General features: G+C 32.3%; 1 protein-coding gene across 17 annotated transcripts in view; it reads left to right on the forward strand.

The window, feature by feature from the left end:
• The window catches only part of Gulp1 (GULP PTB domain containing engulfment adaptor 1), a 287,088-nt gene that overhangs the window by 172,775 nt on the left and 96,116 nt on the right, over positions 1–18,197 (forward strand). For 16 of the 17 annotated variants that reach the window (XM_058580318.1, XM_058580319.1, XM_058580320.1 and 13 more), the window contains 2 exons: positions 7,375–7,449; positions 13,077–13,138. In XM_058580318.1, the coding sequence (XP_058436301.1) occupies positions 7,422–7,449; positions 13,077–13,138 (90 nt within the window). In that variant the 5' untranslated portion in view covers positions 7,375–7,421. Of the gene's footprint in view, positions 1–7,374; positions 7,450–12,179; positions 12,287–13,076; positions 13,139–18,197 lie in introns of all 17 variants that reach the window. The other variant, XM_058580316.1, reaches the window with a different exon arrangement.

The raw sequence follows: 18,197 nt of genomic DNA on the forward strand, positions 1-18,197 counted from the left end.
CCCCTACCTCCCCAGCTGGCAAGCTTTTTGAAAGCAGGGCCCATGTCATACTTATTTTTATCTTCCATACTTGGTATGGTGCTTGTCACATAAAATGGTCTCAAAATACAACTAAAAAAAGGACAGAGACTTTTTAATGCATGTTTTAAGATATAGGTCAACATTAGGTAAAAGGAAAATAATGATAAGCATATATATGTTAAGTGAGGGAATTTCAGAAAATACTACTGTTGCTGTTTCTCCACAAGCTATAAATGTATATTCTCTTTACCACATGTCATGTGGCTTCCTCTCCCGGTAATGGGAAACTGCTGTCTGTGCACTGATTCTTTTTCTTGGCTCCACTCAGTATTGATCTATAAATGCAAAGGCACTTGCAATTTATGGTCATAAAATCAATGAAGAAAACATTGTAAGATGTCTTACAATTGGGAGATTTAAGTAGAGAACCTTTACAACAGACGCTAGTCAAATCAAGAAATGCCAAAAGTGAAGTGAATTCTCCTAGTGAAATTTGTGAGCTTCATTATCCATTGTAAGCAATGAAGTTTCAATAGTTAGCCACTCCTTTAGAGTGTTCAGCAAACAGTGGGAGGTAATTTAAGATATAAAAATTACCTCACATCCTATAAAAATTACCTCACCAAATTACATGTTTTTAAAATATGTGAAAGATTTAGGGTAAAAAATGTGTATACTATGCATTCACAAAAAAGCAATTACTATTTTTTTTTAACTTCACCTAGTAACTACCTTTCTATGTAGAACTAAATATCATGATTAGACTTCATTATTTCGGTATCATTTCATTTCAGATTCTTCATGAACAGCAGGAGTTTAAACTGATTTGTGGCATATTAATATAAGCTATGTTTTAATAAATTTTTAGGGTTTTTTTTCTTTTAATACTGTGAATGTTTTTCCAGGAAAATTTGATTTCACATACACTCACATGGATAAAAATAAAATCAGAACTGACTGTTTTATTATTTCCACATATCTAATTTCCCTTATCATAACAATATGATGTAATTTTTTTCAATAAAATCTTGAGTAACAGGTGGCATAGCAGAAAACTGTCATTCATTAAGAGGATACACTAAACTTCTAAACTAGTTTATAAATATTAGCAGATTCTTTTTGAGTCAATCAATTTTCAGACATGAATGTGCTGAATTTATTTAAAGACATGCTTTTTAATGCCAAACTTTTTACAATAGTAAGCTTATAAAAGGCTAAATTTATGAAGTAAGTTAATCTCACCTCACAGTGCTTTGTGACTGCTGATTTTTAAGTAAAATTTGAGATTAAGCCAGATGTGGTGGCACACACCTGTAATCCCAGCAACTCATAAGGCTTACATAGGATAGTAAGTTTGAGGCCAGCATCAGCAACTTAATGAGATCCTGTCTCAAAATTAAAAATTAAGAGGGCTGGTTGTGTAGCTGTGTAGCTCAGTGGTAGAGTGCCTCCAGTTTCTGTCATCAGTACTGAGGGGAAAAAAATCTAATGGTGTCTATCTTTAATATATACATTTAAAACTTTAAAAAAGTGATTTACAACTTTTCCAAAGTAGAAGTGAATGGTAGCATTTCAATAAATCATTCATAAATTATGAATTACAAATTTTTCTTGGTCACATTTAAATACTCTATTAGGGGTTTAAACATAACCAGACCCTGTAGTCATCGAATGAATTTCTAAGGTTGTCTAATGTTATTTTCAATATACTACAAATATTTAGAATAGGATCTTGCCTCTGGAATCTTATCAAAGATAAAAGCAAATATGTTTAACTGTGATATATAAGAAACTTAAAATGAGCCTAAAAATAAATCATTACTGTTCCCCATATATACTCAGATCATGTATTTCTTCTAATTGAATTTTGGTTCCTTTATTATTTCAAAGATGTTGCACTCTATATTCTAGTTTGCATTTTTTTCAGATATGCAAAGTTCTGCTATCCTCATCTTTAAAACCTCTGTGCATCATCTCCCAGTCCCCTTTTCCCCCTCCTTCTTTTCTGTCAGTGAATCTAAGTAGTTTAGTTATGATGTAGTATGTCGTAAATTTTTCTCCTTTTCTCCTTTTTGCCCTCAATCCTATTAGCCTATTTTCTCTCTGGGTCAAATTTGACTAGTTTATATATCTGTGTTTTCAGTTTCGCCATTCTCCTACAAGGTCTCATCTGCCGTTAATTTATATATGTATTCTTATCTTACACATTTTGTTTTTATTCCTAGAAGTTTGACTCAGACTGATACCTGTCTATCATCTGTCTATCTGTTATCTCATTTATTTCTGGGTCAGTTTTGATTGATTTTTCTTTTGATTGATTTTTCATTATGGACTGTATTTTCTATGTCTTTGCATGCCGGATTGCTATTGAAGATACTTTCCTTTGTGCATTTTACTATGTTAAATGCTGATTTTTTTTTTATTATTCTTTACAATATCATTGGGCATAGTTTTGAAATACATGAAGTCGCTTGGAAAAAAATCATGATCTTTTTCTGAATGTTTGTAAGGGAGACCAAAACAACAGTTTGGTCTTTAATTTTAATTTAATTTCCCCTATTAATAGAAATGTTTCATAGTAATTGTTGTCTTATGAAATATGAAAATTTCTTCCCTGTTGTAAGCTTCCATGTTAATTATAAGGTCTGTTCTCTCTAATCTTTGTAGGTAACTCTTTGTTCAGGCTTAGCCATTTGATCAGAATGCATTCCAATTGACAGCAGGATCTCCTGAAGGCATCTTTAGTTCTTTTGTTTTATTTAAAAAATTATTTTATATATACATGACAGTAGAGTTTATTTTGACATATTATACACACATACCCATTTATTGATTGAATTATTTATTGATTAGGATCACATTATCTTGATTGTACATATGTGGAGTTTCACTGCAGTGTATTCATATATGAACACAGGAATGTTATGTCTGATTTATTCTATTGTCTTTCCTATTCCTATACCCTCTGCTTCCCTTCATTCCTCTTTATCTAATCCACTGAACTTCTACTCTTCCCCTCCGATCTCCTGGTTGTTCTGTGTAAGCATTCACAAATTAGAGAGAACATCCAATCTTTGATTTTTTGGGGAGTTTGGCTTATTTTGCTTAGCATGATAGTCCGCAGATCCATGCTTTACTGCCAAAAGTCATAAAATAAGTCTTTTTATGGTTGAGTAATATTCCTGTGTTCATATTTTTTTATCCATTCATCTGTTGAATGGCATCTATGTTGGCTCCATAGTTTGGCTATTGTGAATTGAGATGCTGTAAACACTGATGTGGCTGCATCACTGTAGTATGCTGATTTTTATTGAGGAGTAGTATGACCGGGTCAGATGGTGGTTTCATTCCAAGTTTTCTGAGAAATCTCTATACTGCATTCCAGAATGGTTGTACCAATATGCAGACACACCATCAATGTATTAGTGCACGTTTTTCCCCACATCCTTGCCAACATTTATTGTTGCTTATATTCTTGGTGGTTGCCATTTTGACTAGAGTGAAATGAAAATCTCAGTGTAGTTTTAATTTGCATTTATCTAATTGCTAGAGATGTTGAACATTTTTTTGTATTAGTTGACCATTCCTGTTTCTTCTTCTTTGAAGTGTCCATTCAGTCCCTGTGCCCACTTATTGATTGGATTATTTGGTTTTGTGTTAAGTTTGTTGAATTCTTTTTATATTCTGAAGATTAATGCTCTGTCTGAGGTGCAGGTGGCAAAGATTATCTTCCATTCTGTATGTCTCTCCTCACATTCTTGTTTGTCTCCTTTGCTGTGAAGAAAGTTTTCAGTTTGATACCATCCCTTTTATTGATTTTTGATTTTACTCTTTGTGCTTTAGGAGTCTTGTTGACGAATTCAGTTCCTAAGCTGACATGATGGAGAGCTGGGACTACATTTTCTTCCAGTAGGTGCAGGAATATGGTCTAATGCCTAGGTTGTTGATGTACTTTGTGTTGAGTTTTGTGTAGGGTGAGAGATAGGAGTTCAGTTTCATATAGATTTTTAGTTTTCCCAGCATCATTTATTGAGGCTTCCTTTTCTCCAATGTATGTTTATGGCACTTTTATCTAGCATGAGATAAATGTACTTATGTGGGTTTATCCCTGTGTCTTCTGTTCCATTGGTCTTCACGTCTGTTTTTGTGCCATTACTATGCTCACTTTCATACTATAGCTCTGTGATAAAATTTAAGGTCTGGTAATGTGGTGCTCCTGCTTTCCTTTTCTCACCAAGGATTGCTTTGTCTCTTCTAGCCTCTTGTTTTTCAAAATGAATTTCATTACTGCTTTTTCTATTTCTATGAAGAACATCATTGAAATTTTAATAGGAATTGCATTAAATCTGTATAGTGCTTTCGGTAGTATAGCCATTTTGGCAATATTAATTCTGCCTATCAGAGCATGGGAGGTCTTTCCATCTTCTAGGGTCTTCTTCAATTTCTTTCTTTAGTGTTCTGTAGTATTCATTGTAGAAGTTTTTCACGTCTTTTGTTAGATTGATTCCGAAAGTTGTTTTTTTTTTTTTTTTGAGGCTATTGTAAATGAAATAGTCCTCCTACTTTCTCTTTCAGCTGATTCATCATTGGTTTATAGGAATGCAATTGATTTATGGTCTTAATTTCATATCCTGCTATTTTGCTTAAATTGTTTGACTTCTAGAAGTTTACTGGTTGAGTTTTTTGGGTCTTCTAAACATAGAATCATTTAATCAGCAAATAGGGAGTGAGCTCTTCTTTTCTTTATTTGTATCCTTTTAATTTCTTTCTTTTGCCTAACTTCTCTGGCTGGAATTTCAAGACTATGTTGAATAAAAATGCTGAAAGAGGGCATCCTTTCCTAGTTTGAGTTTTTAAAGGGAATGCTTTTAAGTTTTCTCCGTTTAAAAGACAATGGTCTTGGTTTTAACACATGACTTTTACAATGTTGAGGTGTGTTCCTACTATCCCTAGTATTTCTTTTGTTTTGAACATGAATGCATACTATATTTTCTCAAATGCTTTTTCTGCATCTATTGAGATAATCAGGTGATTCTTGTCTTTAACTCGATTGATGTGATGAATTATGTTGAAAGAACCTTGCATCTCTGGATGAACCCCATTTAATTGTGGTACATTATCTTTTTAATATGATTTGTGTGTGATTTGCCAGCATTTTATTAAGAACTTTTGCATTTATGTTCATGGGGGACATTGGTCTAAAGGGTTCTTTCCTTGATGTGTTTTTGTTTGGTTTTGGTATCAGGATTATGCTAGCTTCATAGAAGGAGTTTGGAAGGGTTTTCTCCTTTTCTATTTCATGGAATAGTTTAAAGAGGATTGGGGTTACCTCTTCTTTGAAGGTCTGGTAGAACTCAGCTTGTCTGGGTTTTTCTTTGTGGGTAGGTTTTGATGGTGTCTTCAATGTCATTGGTTGAAATTGATCTGTTTTAAATTTTCTATGTCCACTGATTCAATTTTGGCATAGGTTGGCAGATTGGATTAAAAAACAAGACCTACATCCTCATTGGAATACTATCTGTGGAGAAAAACCCTCTGAACTCTTGTGAGGACTAAAATGGAAGCAGTTTCCTCAAACAACAACTAGAATTAAGAGCAGCAAAGTGATGGGAATCTTCTGGGGAAAAAAAGAAAAACAATATTATTTTGATATTGATTTCCTGTGAATGCCAGATGACAGAAAAATGTTTCCAGAAAATGGGAGAGAGAACAGATGTGATTACAGAGTGCAGTGCATTAGAATCAGAATCTGAGTGAGGAGCGTGGCCTGGGAACCCTGGCTTCTTTTGTGGACCAGTATACTTCAGAATAAAGAACTTGACAAAATTATCATGAGGGTCTCTGAGCAGGAAGTGGTGTTAAGTTTCTGAATCTCATAGTAGAATGGGGGAAGGTATTTCAGAATCATGTATCGCTCATGGTCACTTGTATCCTATCCACTGAAATGTCTGGGCAGTTGTGGGGAGGGTTTTACCCAAAGTTCAGTTACTCTCCTGTTACCTGAAAACATAAGTCCATAGAACTGGGCTCTTAAACTAAGCACAGGAATGGCCTTTAATTTCTCTTGAAGCAGGTCTCTGAATTATTGTGAGAGCAGATTACTAAAGAGATATTTGTATTTCATGGAGTTGAATTAACCAAGAAATGTGAGAAATGCAAGTTCTGGAAAGAATATTATTTTTTAATTCTAACAAAGTTGAGTTTCCTTGAAATATATGGAAATCAAATAAAAGTGAGAGGTTTTCCAGTTCAAGAATATTTATGTGCCAGAGCAGCAAGGGTGTTACTTTTGTCTGTTTCAACACCAAGATAGCTCTTTCATGGACTCTGAATATAGATTATAAAGAAGTACTAGTAAATATTGAATCTTACTTGCCTTCCAAGTCCCTAATGGCTATGAGTTTCTTAGCACAAAATCTATAAAGTATTTGTTTCTTACATGAATACTCTGGATAAATAAAATGAAAATCTCTCAATTGCACAACCTCTTTAGAGACCATAAAGTCCCCTAACCAAGCTACTGGTTTTGATGAAGAGTTCTCATAGGAAAACATAACACTGATTGAACACTAACATGACCTCTGTCATCAATAATAATGCATATAAAGAAGATTTGAGGCCTGTGCTGTATCGAACACAGTTACAGTTGCTGATACTTTCTGAGCTCAGTATGCACCAGATGCTTTCCTGCCTCACCTAAAGTGCAAAGCAGCCTTACGTTTATAACCAGTACTGCGCATATGTCACCTGCTTTGGGAACTTTGAAAACATCATGGAACCCCTATGGGCTCAGTGAAATAAAAAATATATGTCTTTATATGTTTGAGTGGATTTACAAAAAGAGATTTTATTCCTAAAGGCACAATTGAAAAGCTTTTGTTTATCTACCAATACTGTTAACGAGAGCCCCAAATTTGACCATACTTCTTACCAACAAGTGCAGTGAAAAGTATTGATCTTCTTTCTCATTAAATTTTCAAATAAATATAATTAATAATGGATAGATATAGTAGTAAAAAATTAACATTAAACAATTCATAGAATTTCAATTGAAAAAAAATTTTTTCAACTTTTTTATTTGTGCATTATAGTTGCATGTACTGATGGGATTTGTTGTTACATGTTTGTACATGTACTCAATTTAACAACATAATTTAGCCAATATTACTTAATATATTGTTTTTCATCGCTGTGCCAATCATAATATTATTCTTACTCATTGTCCCTTGATACATTTTAGAATATTGTTTGTATATATTTTAAAAAATTTTTTAAAAGGTTTGTTAAATATATTAACACAAGAAGTTGGTCAACAGTCCTTCAAAATGTTTTAATGCTTTGTCATTTTTGTAGGATACAAACTGTGATTGAACTGAACGCTTATTTGAAAGAGCCTCATCATGAACCGTGCTTTTAACAGGAAGAAAGGTAAATATGCACATTTTAAAAAGGACTTAGGAATCAAATCAACATTGCTTTAAAAATAAAGCAGAGATGTTTGGAAATTGGTTTTTCCCATTATGAGACCACATGGCTCAAAAATGAAATTAGATTAGAACAATGTTAATCTGCAAATATTGCTAATTAACCTTCTTTGGTTATCACTCTAATTAAAGAGTGGGGTTAATACACTTAGTTCACAATACATATGTGATAATATGTTCTCTGGAAATTTTATGCTATGTTGTAAAATTGCAAAGAATAAATTAATTTGAAACTCAGTCCTAAGTTCAGTTTATATAGCCATATAATATTAACTTGCCTGGGTTTACATACGGTTGCAAAATATAAATTCATTCCTGAGTATTTATGTATGTGTGTATGTATATGCCCACTTGATGTATTACTGAATTGTATGGGAGGCTTCATGATAGGTCAATTGATAATAATGAGACCAAAATAAGTTTGCTATTAATACTATGGTAGGAATATAAAATAAAGATAAATTCAATGTATCATAATCATCAACAAAGGCATAAATGAAACAACTAACTAGTTACGTGCTATTTTTTTTAACGGGCAAGAAAAATGGAATTTGACAAAATATTTTATGAAATACTTATGTTGGAAAGAAATATTTTATGTTTTTTGTCTAATTCAGTGAAGCTAAAATAATGTGTGCATTTAATTCTGGAAGTTCTCTAGTATAGGGCAGAGGGCTCCCTGGTTTATGATGAATTGGAAACAAATATTTAAACAATGCTAATCAAATTCATAGATGATTGAAAAGAGGAAGAAATTACTGACAAAATAGGATTACAAATATGTGGGGGAAAATGACCAGCTAGGTTATATTCTGCACTATAATTTTAATATTATAAATTGCCAACTAAGGGCTCCCCAAACATAATTATTTATTATTATTCATATATTTTCATTATTTGAAAGATGCACCTTAAGTGCTTATTTAGTGAAGAAAAAAAAAGGCCTAATAATCAACACTGTGATTTTTAAGAGCTAAAGCTTATATTCTAATAGATGGGTAATGAACAGTCCAGAACTAGGGACCAGAGTGTTCTGTTCTATTTCACGCAATCAGGCCTAGTGTGTTTCTCTCCCAAATATTTAAATAGTTAGCTGACACCTTATAATATGCCCAGATGATAAAAGCTGAAATAATATCAGCACTTTTGATATATAATGGGAGCCATAACTGAGGACCCTTGGAGCAGCTGCTTTTCAGTGTTTGAGGGTTGCCGTTTAGCCATGGGACTATTTTAATAAAGGAGAAATAGGTGTGAATTATAAGGTCCTTGATTGTATGTAGGAAAGAGCATTTCAGCAGTGTCCTGTAAAAGTATAATGGATTATTCAAATTACTAAATTTGTGTCACAGAAGTGAGAGCCATTCGAACATTTGGATATGGTACAGAAGATTAATGCATTCAGTGGGAGTTTAGATACTGTGACCTTTCAAACACTTTTCAAGACTGCAAAGCTAGAAATATATTATTTTGCTTATTTTTCTGAGTAAGAGGAAGCAAAATGACATTGTTTGCTGTCTATAGCTTCATGCTGATTTAAAACATATCCCCAAAGTAAAATGATGTCTCTTTTTTGTGTTTCTTTTTATTCTCTTTACTAGTAAGAGTAAAAATAGTTTTATGATATATCATAGTATTTCTAATAAAGTAATAGAAACCTTACATCACAATTCACCACTATAATCACACTACCTTATTTTTGGAAAACATTTTTGACCTTGGAAGACACACACACACACACACACACACACACACACAATTCCCCATCCCATGGCTTTGAAGTTGCAACTGCTTGTTTCTAATTTACTATTTATTTTAAGGAGATACAGAGTGGCTATTCCAGAGGACTGGGTACTGATATAAGTAACCAGTAATTGTTTTTGGTCTCATTTGCACCCAGTGGGGTGCTGCCTTGGGGAAAATTGGAGTGGTTTGTAGAATCCAGAAGCAAAAGCACTGATTTCCTCCTTTGCTTAGTTCTTTTTTGATTTTTATCACCTTTTCTTATTTTACAAGTCTAATGATTAAATATCCTTATTTGGTAATGAATGATCAATATTTTGCTCCAGCTCTAACTTACAATTTGATACCAGAAGTTTTGCTTAAATTTGGCAATTAGTTCTTAGTCCCATTTGTTAAATGAAAAAAATCTTAGAACCTCTGTTCCAGGTTTTAAGTAATAGTACTATTAGCTGAATTTTACTTGGAGGTGGGGAATTTGAATGTTATCACAGAATTCCTATATCCTGAAAGTCTTAGAGAATGTATAATTCAAGTGATATTTCTAATAACTAATAACAATATATACTGTGCAGAGTATTCTAAACAAAGTAAAATGGTCTTCTGTTAGGAAAAGCCTATTTCTTATTTCATAGATACCCAGTTTATTTGGTCATTTCACATAGCCCTACTAAAAGCCTCAGAAACCAAAGAAAGAAAGATTCTCTCTTTAACTTAAACATAGTTGTTTCTTTTTATTAAGTCTCAGAATTATTATTATAGTGTTTATATTGAATTAGCCAGATATTTCACTTTTTTTTTGTTTTTTGCAAATACTATAACAGTATTATAGTCATTCAGAGACTGAAAAGGTTTGAATAGACTGGAATTGCAACATTTTGAGCTATTTAGAAAAGTCCTTTAAAAGTTAGTCTCATATAATCATAGATTAATTTTTAATGATGGTTGTATTTATTTTACAGAGACTTCCTTAGTTAGCAGTCTCTTTGAATTTTGAAAATCTTCTACCTATTCCATCAAAATTAAACCATTTAGCAAAAAAGTATAAAATATAGTATGTGAATAGTGCTATTGAATAATTCAACAAATTACACTTTACTTCTTTAAGTTACCAGTTGATGTACTAATGAGTAAATATAATCCTAATGTCTAAACACATAAAATTAAATATTTAAGAATTAGTTTATTTTTTATGAAAAATGCCATTCAAATGTATTATTTCACCCAACAATATTTAGCTTTAAATTTAACATACTCAAATTAGGCATTTTCATTATGTTAAGCTCTGGTGATTATATATATAAATATATATATACTATATATATTTATATATATAGTATATATATAATATTTATATATTATATATATAAATTATAAGATAATTTATATATAATCGTATAATGAAAATTATAAGATATTTATATATATATATATATATATATATATATATATATATATATATAATCACCAGAGCTTAATATATATATTTGAAGTTACTGCATCTTTCATGATGAGCTCCTAATCTAACTGCATTTTAAAAATTTAAGCTTATTGATCCAGTATTCAGTTGTTTGACATTTGTCAAGCATTTAAGAATGTCAATATTTTCTCTCACATGAGTGTTCAATATTGAATTAGCAATTTTAATGTAATTTCAAGGAAGGGCAACACATTCTGGAATGTCTATATTCCCATGTTTATACTAGTTCTCTTTATCTAATTGCTTCTGTGGACACAACTAGTGACCAAAGACCATCATCTGTAATGTCTTCTCAAGGTCCCAAAACATCTATGTGAGTTAATATCAACAGTTTTATTCTTTGATTGTTTTGTTTTTCTTTTAACAAAGTATAAGTTCAGATGACACTAATAACTCATTTTGGAAGTCCTTCAGGTTTCATAAATGCACTACCTATAACAGAAATTGTATAATGAGCAACCACTAAAAAATCCACATTTTATGTTCTGTGAATGCAGATTTTAGTTATTGAAGAAACTGTGTAGCTCATCCACTGGTAATTTCATACTGTGTTTATTTTAGTCTGAAACCAGAAACACCTAGGTATACCTACCCTCTTTCAAGGTCACTGAAATGTGAGACTATAACACAGGCAATATCATCAGTTTTCAAATAATAGTGGCTTTTGAGAGAAAGCAATTATCTCTCTGCCTCAGGATTGGTATGAGACTCATATTAAGACTTTAGTCAGACTTTTTATAACTCCTGGAGAAATGTTGTATATTATGGGAAGGAGGCATGAGAAGAATTGTGCAAAGCCATAAAAAGAAAAATTGGATATCTTTTTAGGCTTCCAAAAGGCAAATGTTTGGTGTTTTTATTGTTTTTGTATACAGAATTGTGATTTACTTCTTCAATGTTCAAGAGTAAGAAAGACTACATGCCAAGTCTAAGTACAAATTATTCTTGAATTAAACATGTCACTGTTCATTAGCAATTTAAAAATTATAAGATAAAATTCATAGCAAAAGTAAAAAAAACCCTAAAATGTTATTGTCAATATTGCATTTTGAAGCTTGAAGAGCATTGCTTTTCAAAATATTTCATTGAAATGCAGTTCTCACTTGTCCACTCCAATAGAGAGAAATAGCCCCAATGCTGTTGATTCTTATGTCTTATCAGGGAAGATCTTGTGAATATTGCTTTATACCCATAAATATGTTTAATAAAAATATGGTCCAATGTCCTTCAAATAACTAACGTGTCATGAATATATATAATTTTTCCTATATTTTCAAATTCCCTCAGTTTGAAAAGCTCTAATTTAATGATATCTAATTAGTTTCTGTAAACACTATTTTAAATGTTCTCAATTGAATGTTGAAAGTACTTGGTTAGTAATCTGATAATCCCTTTCCATGGTAAAATATATCTTTAATTATTTTCTATTTATAATATTGATTTAATTTTTTTAGACTCCCCTGGAGATTAAAATACAAAACTTCACAAATGGAGACAACAAGATGTATTTGAAGATTAAGAAATCTAAGTCCAAAACAAATGCAGTTTCAAAAAACAAGAAGTCAGTTTGCTTTGTGTGAACTTTAATGTTTTCCCTTCTTATACACTTCATAAAATATTTGTGAAACTATATTGAATGTATTAATAATATTCAAAAATTGAATGAAATATATAAATATCAAAAATAAGTAATGTACAATGTAAGTTAGTCTTAAAAATCTATGATTTTGTCCCATTTTCATTTCTAATAATTATTACACTTATCCAAGAAACATTCACTGTAGTTATCATCTAAGATTTTTTATATTTATAATTTCTGATAATCAATATTTCTCTAAATTTAGAATAATATTCTAATATTATATTGATTTCTTAATGAAATTGTAGATTAATTTATTTCAGCTTCATACAAATGCAACTGGTAGCTTAATATAAAAATTTTTCTTTAGAATATTTAAATCTTGATGCTAAAACATAATCACAATGAATAAAGAGAGTTTTTTTTTACTGTCCTGAGAATTAAAACAAAAAACCTGTAGTAAATTAAAGAAAAAATAGCTGTCTTTAATTGAATAATTGATATTATTCATATCTCACTGATGTTATTTCTAAATATTCTTCAAAAATTCAGCATTTTTGTTTAAAAAAATTTAAAGTGGGGGACATTTATACCAGAAAAGAATCCTATAATCATTCTCCAGCTACATTGATGTTATATTTGACTAGTTATTATTTTATAATGGGGAACTCAAAATTAGAAATGCTCAGACTCCCTATAGATGTTAATGCATGACTGACACCATAGGAAGCCATAATTTACTTTAACAATGACTGTATTTTCTTTGTTGCAGACAAAACATGGATGCATACACCTGAAGCATTATCAAAACATTACATTCCCTATAATGCAAAGGTAAAAGTAGTTCATATAATATTATTTAATTTTATTTTGGATAGTATTATTACTATTTATGGTTGATATTAGAAAAATTTTGAGTATGCATTGACATTCCCTGGTAAGTGATTCCTGAAAAAAAGTTACATAAATAAAATAGCTAAGTAATGTATGATATAGGAAGTTATTTTTTTATCCAAATAAATGATTCTTGTTTACAAAGTATGTCATTTTAAATTTCTGTTTGTCATATATTTCATGCATGTGTTTTCTTCTAGTAATTTTGGCTATTGTTAAAATTATTTGCAATATAATTTCCTGTAGGCAAGAAAAGAACAAATAAATTATCTTCCTTTAAAAATATTTTAATGGTGCATTATTGAAACTAAAAATAAAAACTAGCCTGGAAATGAGAAAAATAAACTAAAATTTTAATGAGTGTAAGTACCATCCAAGAATATTAACGAACAAAACTTTAATAATATTTTTTTAAAAAGTTCATTTTGTTACTCTTTTTTTCAGGTTACTACATTTATTTTTTTCTTTTTGGTACTGAGGATTATACTCAGGGGCTTTTTACCACTGAACCACATTCCTAGCCCCTTTTTCCTTTTATTTTGATACAGAGTCTCACTAAGTTGCTTAGGGCCTTGTTGAGTTACTGAGGTTGGCCTTGAACTTGGGATTCTCCTGCCTCAGCCTCATGAGTCTCTGGCATTAAGTGGTATGCCACCATGACCAGCTCAATTTGCTACATTTTTTTTTTGTCACTTACCCCTGAGTATCCCGGGGCTCCCCTTAACGGGCCACCATCTGCCACAGTCCGGCTGCAGCAAAATAACCGGGGGGTGACGAGCAACTTGTGTACATTGATACAGCAGGAGTGGGAGCTGTTTATTGTAGGACAGGAGGGGTATATATACATTCCACACAGCTTATCTTAATTAACATAAACTAGATACAGCAGTCAACCAATAAGGAATCTCCACACTTAATGGCTCGCTGGCATTACTTCAAAAACCACTCCCTCTGCAAAATGCCAGGCGCCATCTTGACTTGTTTACAGACTCTAACATACTCCTTCCTTAAATTGCTTTTAAGTAGAAGGCATGTTGCTTAAACTTTACTGGATGCTGGTTGACACTTCACAGCTTTATAACACATTGCTTATTTTCTTATGGTGTTCATTATCATAAAGAAATACTGTAATATTAACCAACATAAAAGACACATCATGTTCTGTCATTCAAAAGCACAGAAAGATGTAGATATTCAGAGAAGTGTGTTACTCCTATGTTATAAGAGTGGAAACAAGGTAATATTCAGGAGCAAAACAAAGTCAGGGGCCATTTCAAGATGAGAAGTCTTAAAGGTAGGAGACCAGGAGAGTCAGTAAAGTATGAGGCACAAAATATGGCAGGAGCTGGGCGTCAGTATGAAATACTGAAGCTGACCTGGTCAGTCAGGGTCCATCCAAGAAATAGAATAGGTAGGATATCTACATACATACTAAAGATTGGGGGAAGCTGACCAGGCAAGTCTGGAGTATGTGATAGGCCTTTAGGAAGGGCATGCTGGAACCTCTTGCTAGGAACTGACCCTTCTATATTTTTGTCACAAAGACAATACAACATTTCAAGACAAAACAAGACACAAACATACTGTATCAATCTTTTATATTAGTACTTACAATGTAATATTGATATAATATTTTATATATTATTATAATATTCCAGGTTGAAATAATTGCTATAGAGAAAAATAGAGCAAGATAACAGAATATTGGAATCGGAGGAGTAGAAAACAGGCTACTGTTTTACATAAATTGAAAGATCTTAGAGGAGAACAGCGGCCTTATGGGAAAATGAGGAAGTGAGATGTTCCTGTGAAGGAGAAGAGTGTTCCAGACATGCAGGACAAGGACAAGGAGGATGATGTTCCTCAAGGACTAGCTGGGGAGGCGACCCTGTGGGAAATTCGGTGACTGCCATCAAAAGGCACAGTGAAGCAGAGCTAGGGGACAAGGGTGTCTTTAAGCTCTTATAGTATTTTTAGACCTCTGAAAACTTTGGGAATTGGTGACTTTGTAGAGGTTTCAAAGAAAGAGTAAAAAAGCTGAGACAAATTATCAACAGAAATTGGCTGTAAGGAATCAAATGTGGAAGCACTGAGTTCTGGCAAGAGATTTCGCTTGGAGCAGGGTAGGAGCTGGAGAAGAAAAGCAGTGACACTTTGGATACAATTTGAAAATAAAGCAGAGGAGATCTGTAGGTGGATTGCTTATTAGTTTCCTACTGCTTTTACAATGAAAAATTAAAACAGAATATTTTTAAAGAAAAGGTCACCCTCAAGGGAGACAATAGTGTTTCCTATTCCCTCTGACTTTCAATGAGAATGCTTAATTGTCCTTTCTACAAAGGAGACACACTGGCAAAATTTATTTTTTATTATTACTCTGTTAGTTTACAATAGTTACTTCTTTGATAAAGAACACTAACAGGCTTCATGTAAAATATTTATTAAATATTTTATTCTAAAATATATAACTGCTCCAAGAAAGTTTGTTCTTCTATGAAAGATCTAGTTTTAGGATATCTAAAAATGGGGCTGTGGATTCAGATAGGTTGTAGAACCTTGCCTAGCATGCTACAGGCCCTGAGTTCAATCCGCAGAACCATACACACACACACACACACACACACACATATGTATACATACATATACATGAATACAATTTTAAAGACATTACCTATTTTGTACCATGCAGCAATAAAATTGTTAGCATTCCCAGATCATCTCTTTTTTATTTGTTCATTCTAATTAGACATGATAGTAGAATGTATTTATACATATTATACAAACATGGAGTATAAATTTCCATTTTTTTATGTTTGCACATGATGGGAAATTATACGGTCATGTATTCCTATATGAACATAGAACAGTTATGCCTGGTCATTCTACTGGCTTTTCCATTTCCATTCCTTGTCCCTTCCCTCCACTCCCCTGCCCAATCCAGAGAACCTCCACTCCCCTACCCCAGCTATTGCAAGTCAGCATCGCATATCAGAGAGAATAGTAGGCTTTTGATTTTTGAGGATTGGCTTATTTCCTTTAGCGTGATAGTCTCCAGATCCATCCATTTACCGACAAATGCCATAATTTCATTTTGTTTTATGGATAAGTACTATTCCATTGTGTTTTATGTACCACATTTTCTTCATCCTGTCATCTGTTGAAGGGCACCTAGGTTGGTTTCATAACTTTGCTATTGTGAATTGAGCTGCTTAAACATTGACGTGGCAGAATCACTGTAGTATGTTGATTTTAATTTCTTTGGGTAGATACCAAAGAATGGGATAACTGAATCAAATCGTGGTTCCATTTCAAGTTTTCTGAGGAATCTCCATACTGCATTCCAGAGTGGTTTCACAAACTTGCAGTCCCACTAGCAACATATCAGTACACCCTTTTCCTCACATCCTCACCAACACTTATTGTTGCATCTATTTTTGATAAATGCTATTTTGACTGGATTGAGATGAAATCTCAGTGTAGTTTTAATTAGCATTTCTCTAATGTCTAGTGATATTGAAATTTTTTTTCACATATTTTTTGACCAATCATATTTCTTTTTCTGTGATGTGTTTGTTCAGTTACTTTACCCATTTATTGTTTGGGCTATTTATTTTATGGAGTTAAATTCTTTGAGTTCTCATATATCCTGGAGATTAGTGGTCTATCTGAGATGCAGGTGACAAAGACTTTCTTCCATTCTGTAGGCTCTCTCTTGAAGCTCTTGATTTTTTCCTTTGCTGTGAAGAAGGTTTTCAGTTTGGTACCATCCCATTTATTGATTCTTGATTTTACTTCTTGTGTCTCAAGAATCTTGTTGAAGAAGTCAGTTCCTCATAATATGAGATTTTATGATAGAGATTTGGGCCTATTTTTTATTCTATAAGACAGGGTCTCTGGTCTAATGCCTAGGTCCTTGATCCACTTTGAGTTTTATGCAAGATGAGAGATAGGGGTCCAGTTTCATTTTCTTACATGTGTATTTCCAGTTTTCCCAGTACTGTTTGTTGAAGAAGCTATTTTTTCTTCAATGTATGTTACAGAGCCTTTCTCTAGTATAAGATAACTGTATTTATGTGGGTTTGTCCCTGTGTCTTCTATTCTTTACCATTGGTCTTCAAGTCTATTTTGGTGCTAATACTGTGTCATTTTTGTGTAGCTCTGTACTATAATTTAAGGTCTGGTATTGTGTTGCCTCATGCTTCAGTTTTCTTGTGATGATTGCTTTAGCTACTTGGGCCACTTATTTTTCAAAATGAATTTCATGACTGCATTCTCTATTTTTGTGAAAAATGTCATCATAACCTTAATAGGAAAGGAATTAAACTTATATAGTGTTTTTTAGTAGTATGGCCATTTGACAATATTAATTCTGCCTATCCAAGAGCATGGGAGATCTTTCCGTCTTCTAAGGTCTTCTTCAATTTCTTCCTTAGTGTTTTATAGTTTTTGTTGTAGAGGTCTTTTGCCTCTTTCGTTAGATTGATTCCCAAGTACTTAACTTTTTTTTTAGGCTATTGTGAGTGTGATAATTTCCTAATCTCTCTTTCAGTTGATTCATTACCAATGTATAGGAATGCAATCGAGTTTGGGGTGTTAATTTTATGTCCTGCTACTTTACTGAATTCATCTATGAGTTCTAGAAGTTTCCTGGATTTTTTTTTTTTTTGGTCATCTAAATATAGAAGTATGTCCTCAGCAAATAGAGATAGTTTGAGTTATTTTCCTATTCATATCCTCTTAATTTCTTCTACTGTCTAACTGCTCTGACTAGAGTTTCCAGGACTATGTTGAATAGAAATAGTGAAAAAAGGCATCCTTGTCTTGTTCCAGTTTTTAAAGGAAATACGTTCAATTTTACTCCATTTAGACTGATGTTGGCCTTTGGTATATCAGCTTTTACAATATTGAAGTATGTTTCTACTATCCCTAGATTTACTTGTATTTAGAACATGAATGGATGCTGAATTTTGTCAAATGCTTTTTCCATATTAATTAATAT

This window comes from Marmota monax, unplaced genomic scaffold (assembly GCF_021218885.2).
Source record: "Marmota monax isolate L192 unplaced genomic scaffold, Marmota_monax_Labrador192_F-V1.1 WCK01_AAM20220418_F8-fsc00007, whole genome shotgun sequence".
NCBI lineage: Eukaryota > Metazoa > Chordata > Mammalia > Rodentia > Sciuridae > Marmota > Marmota monax.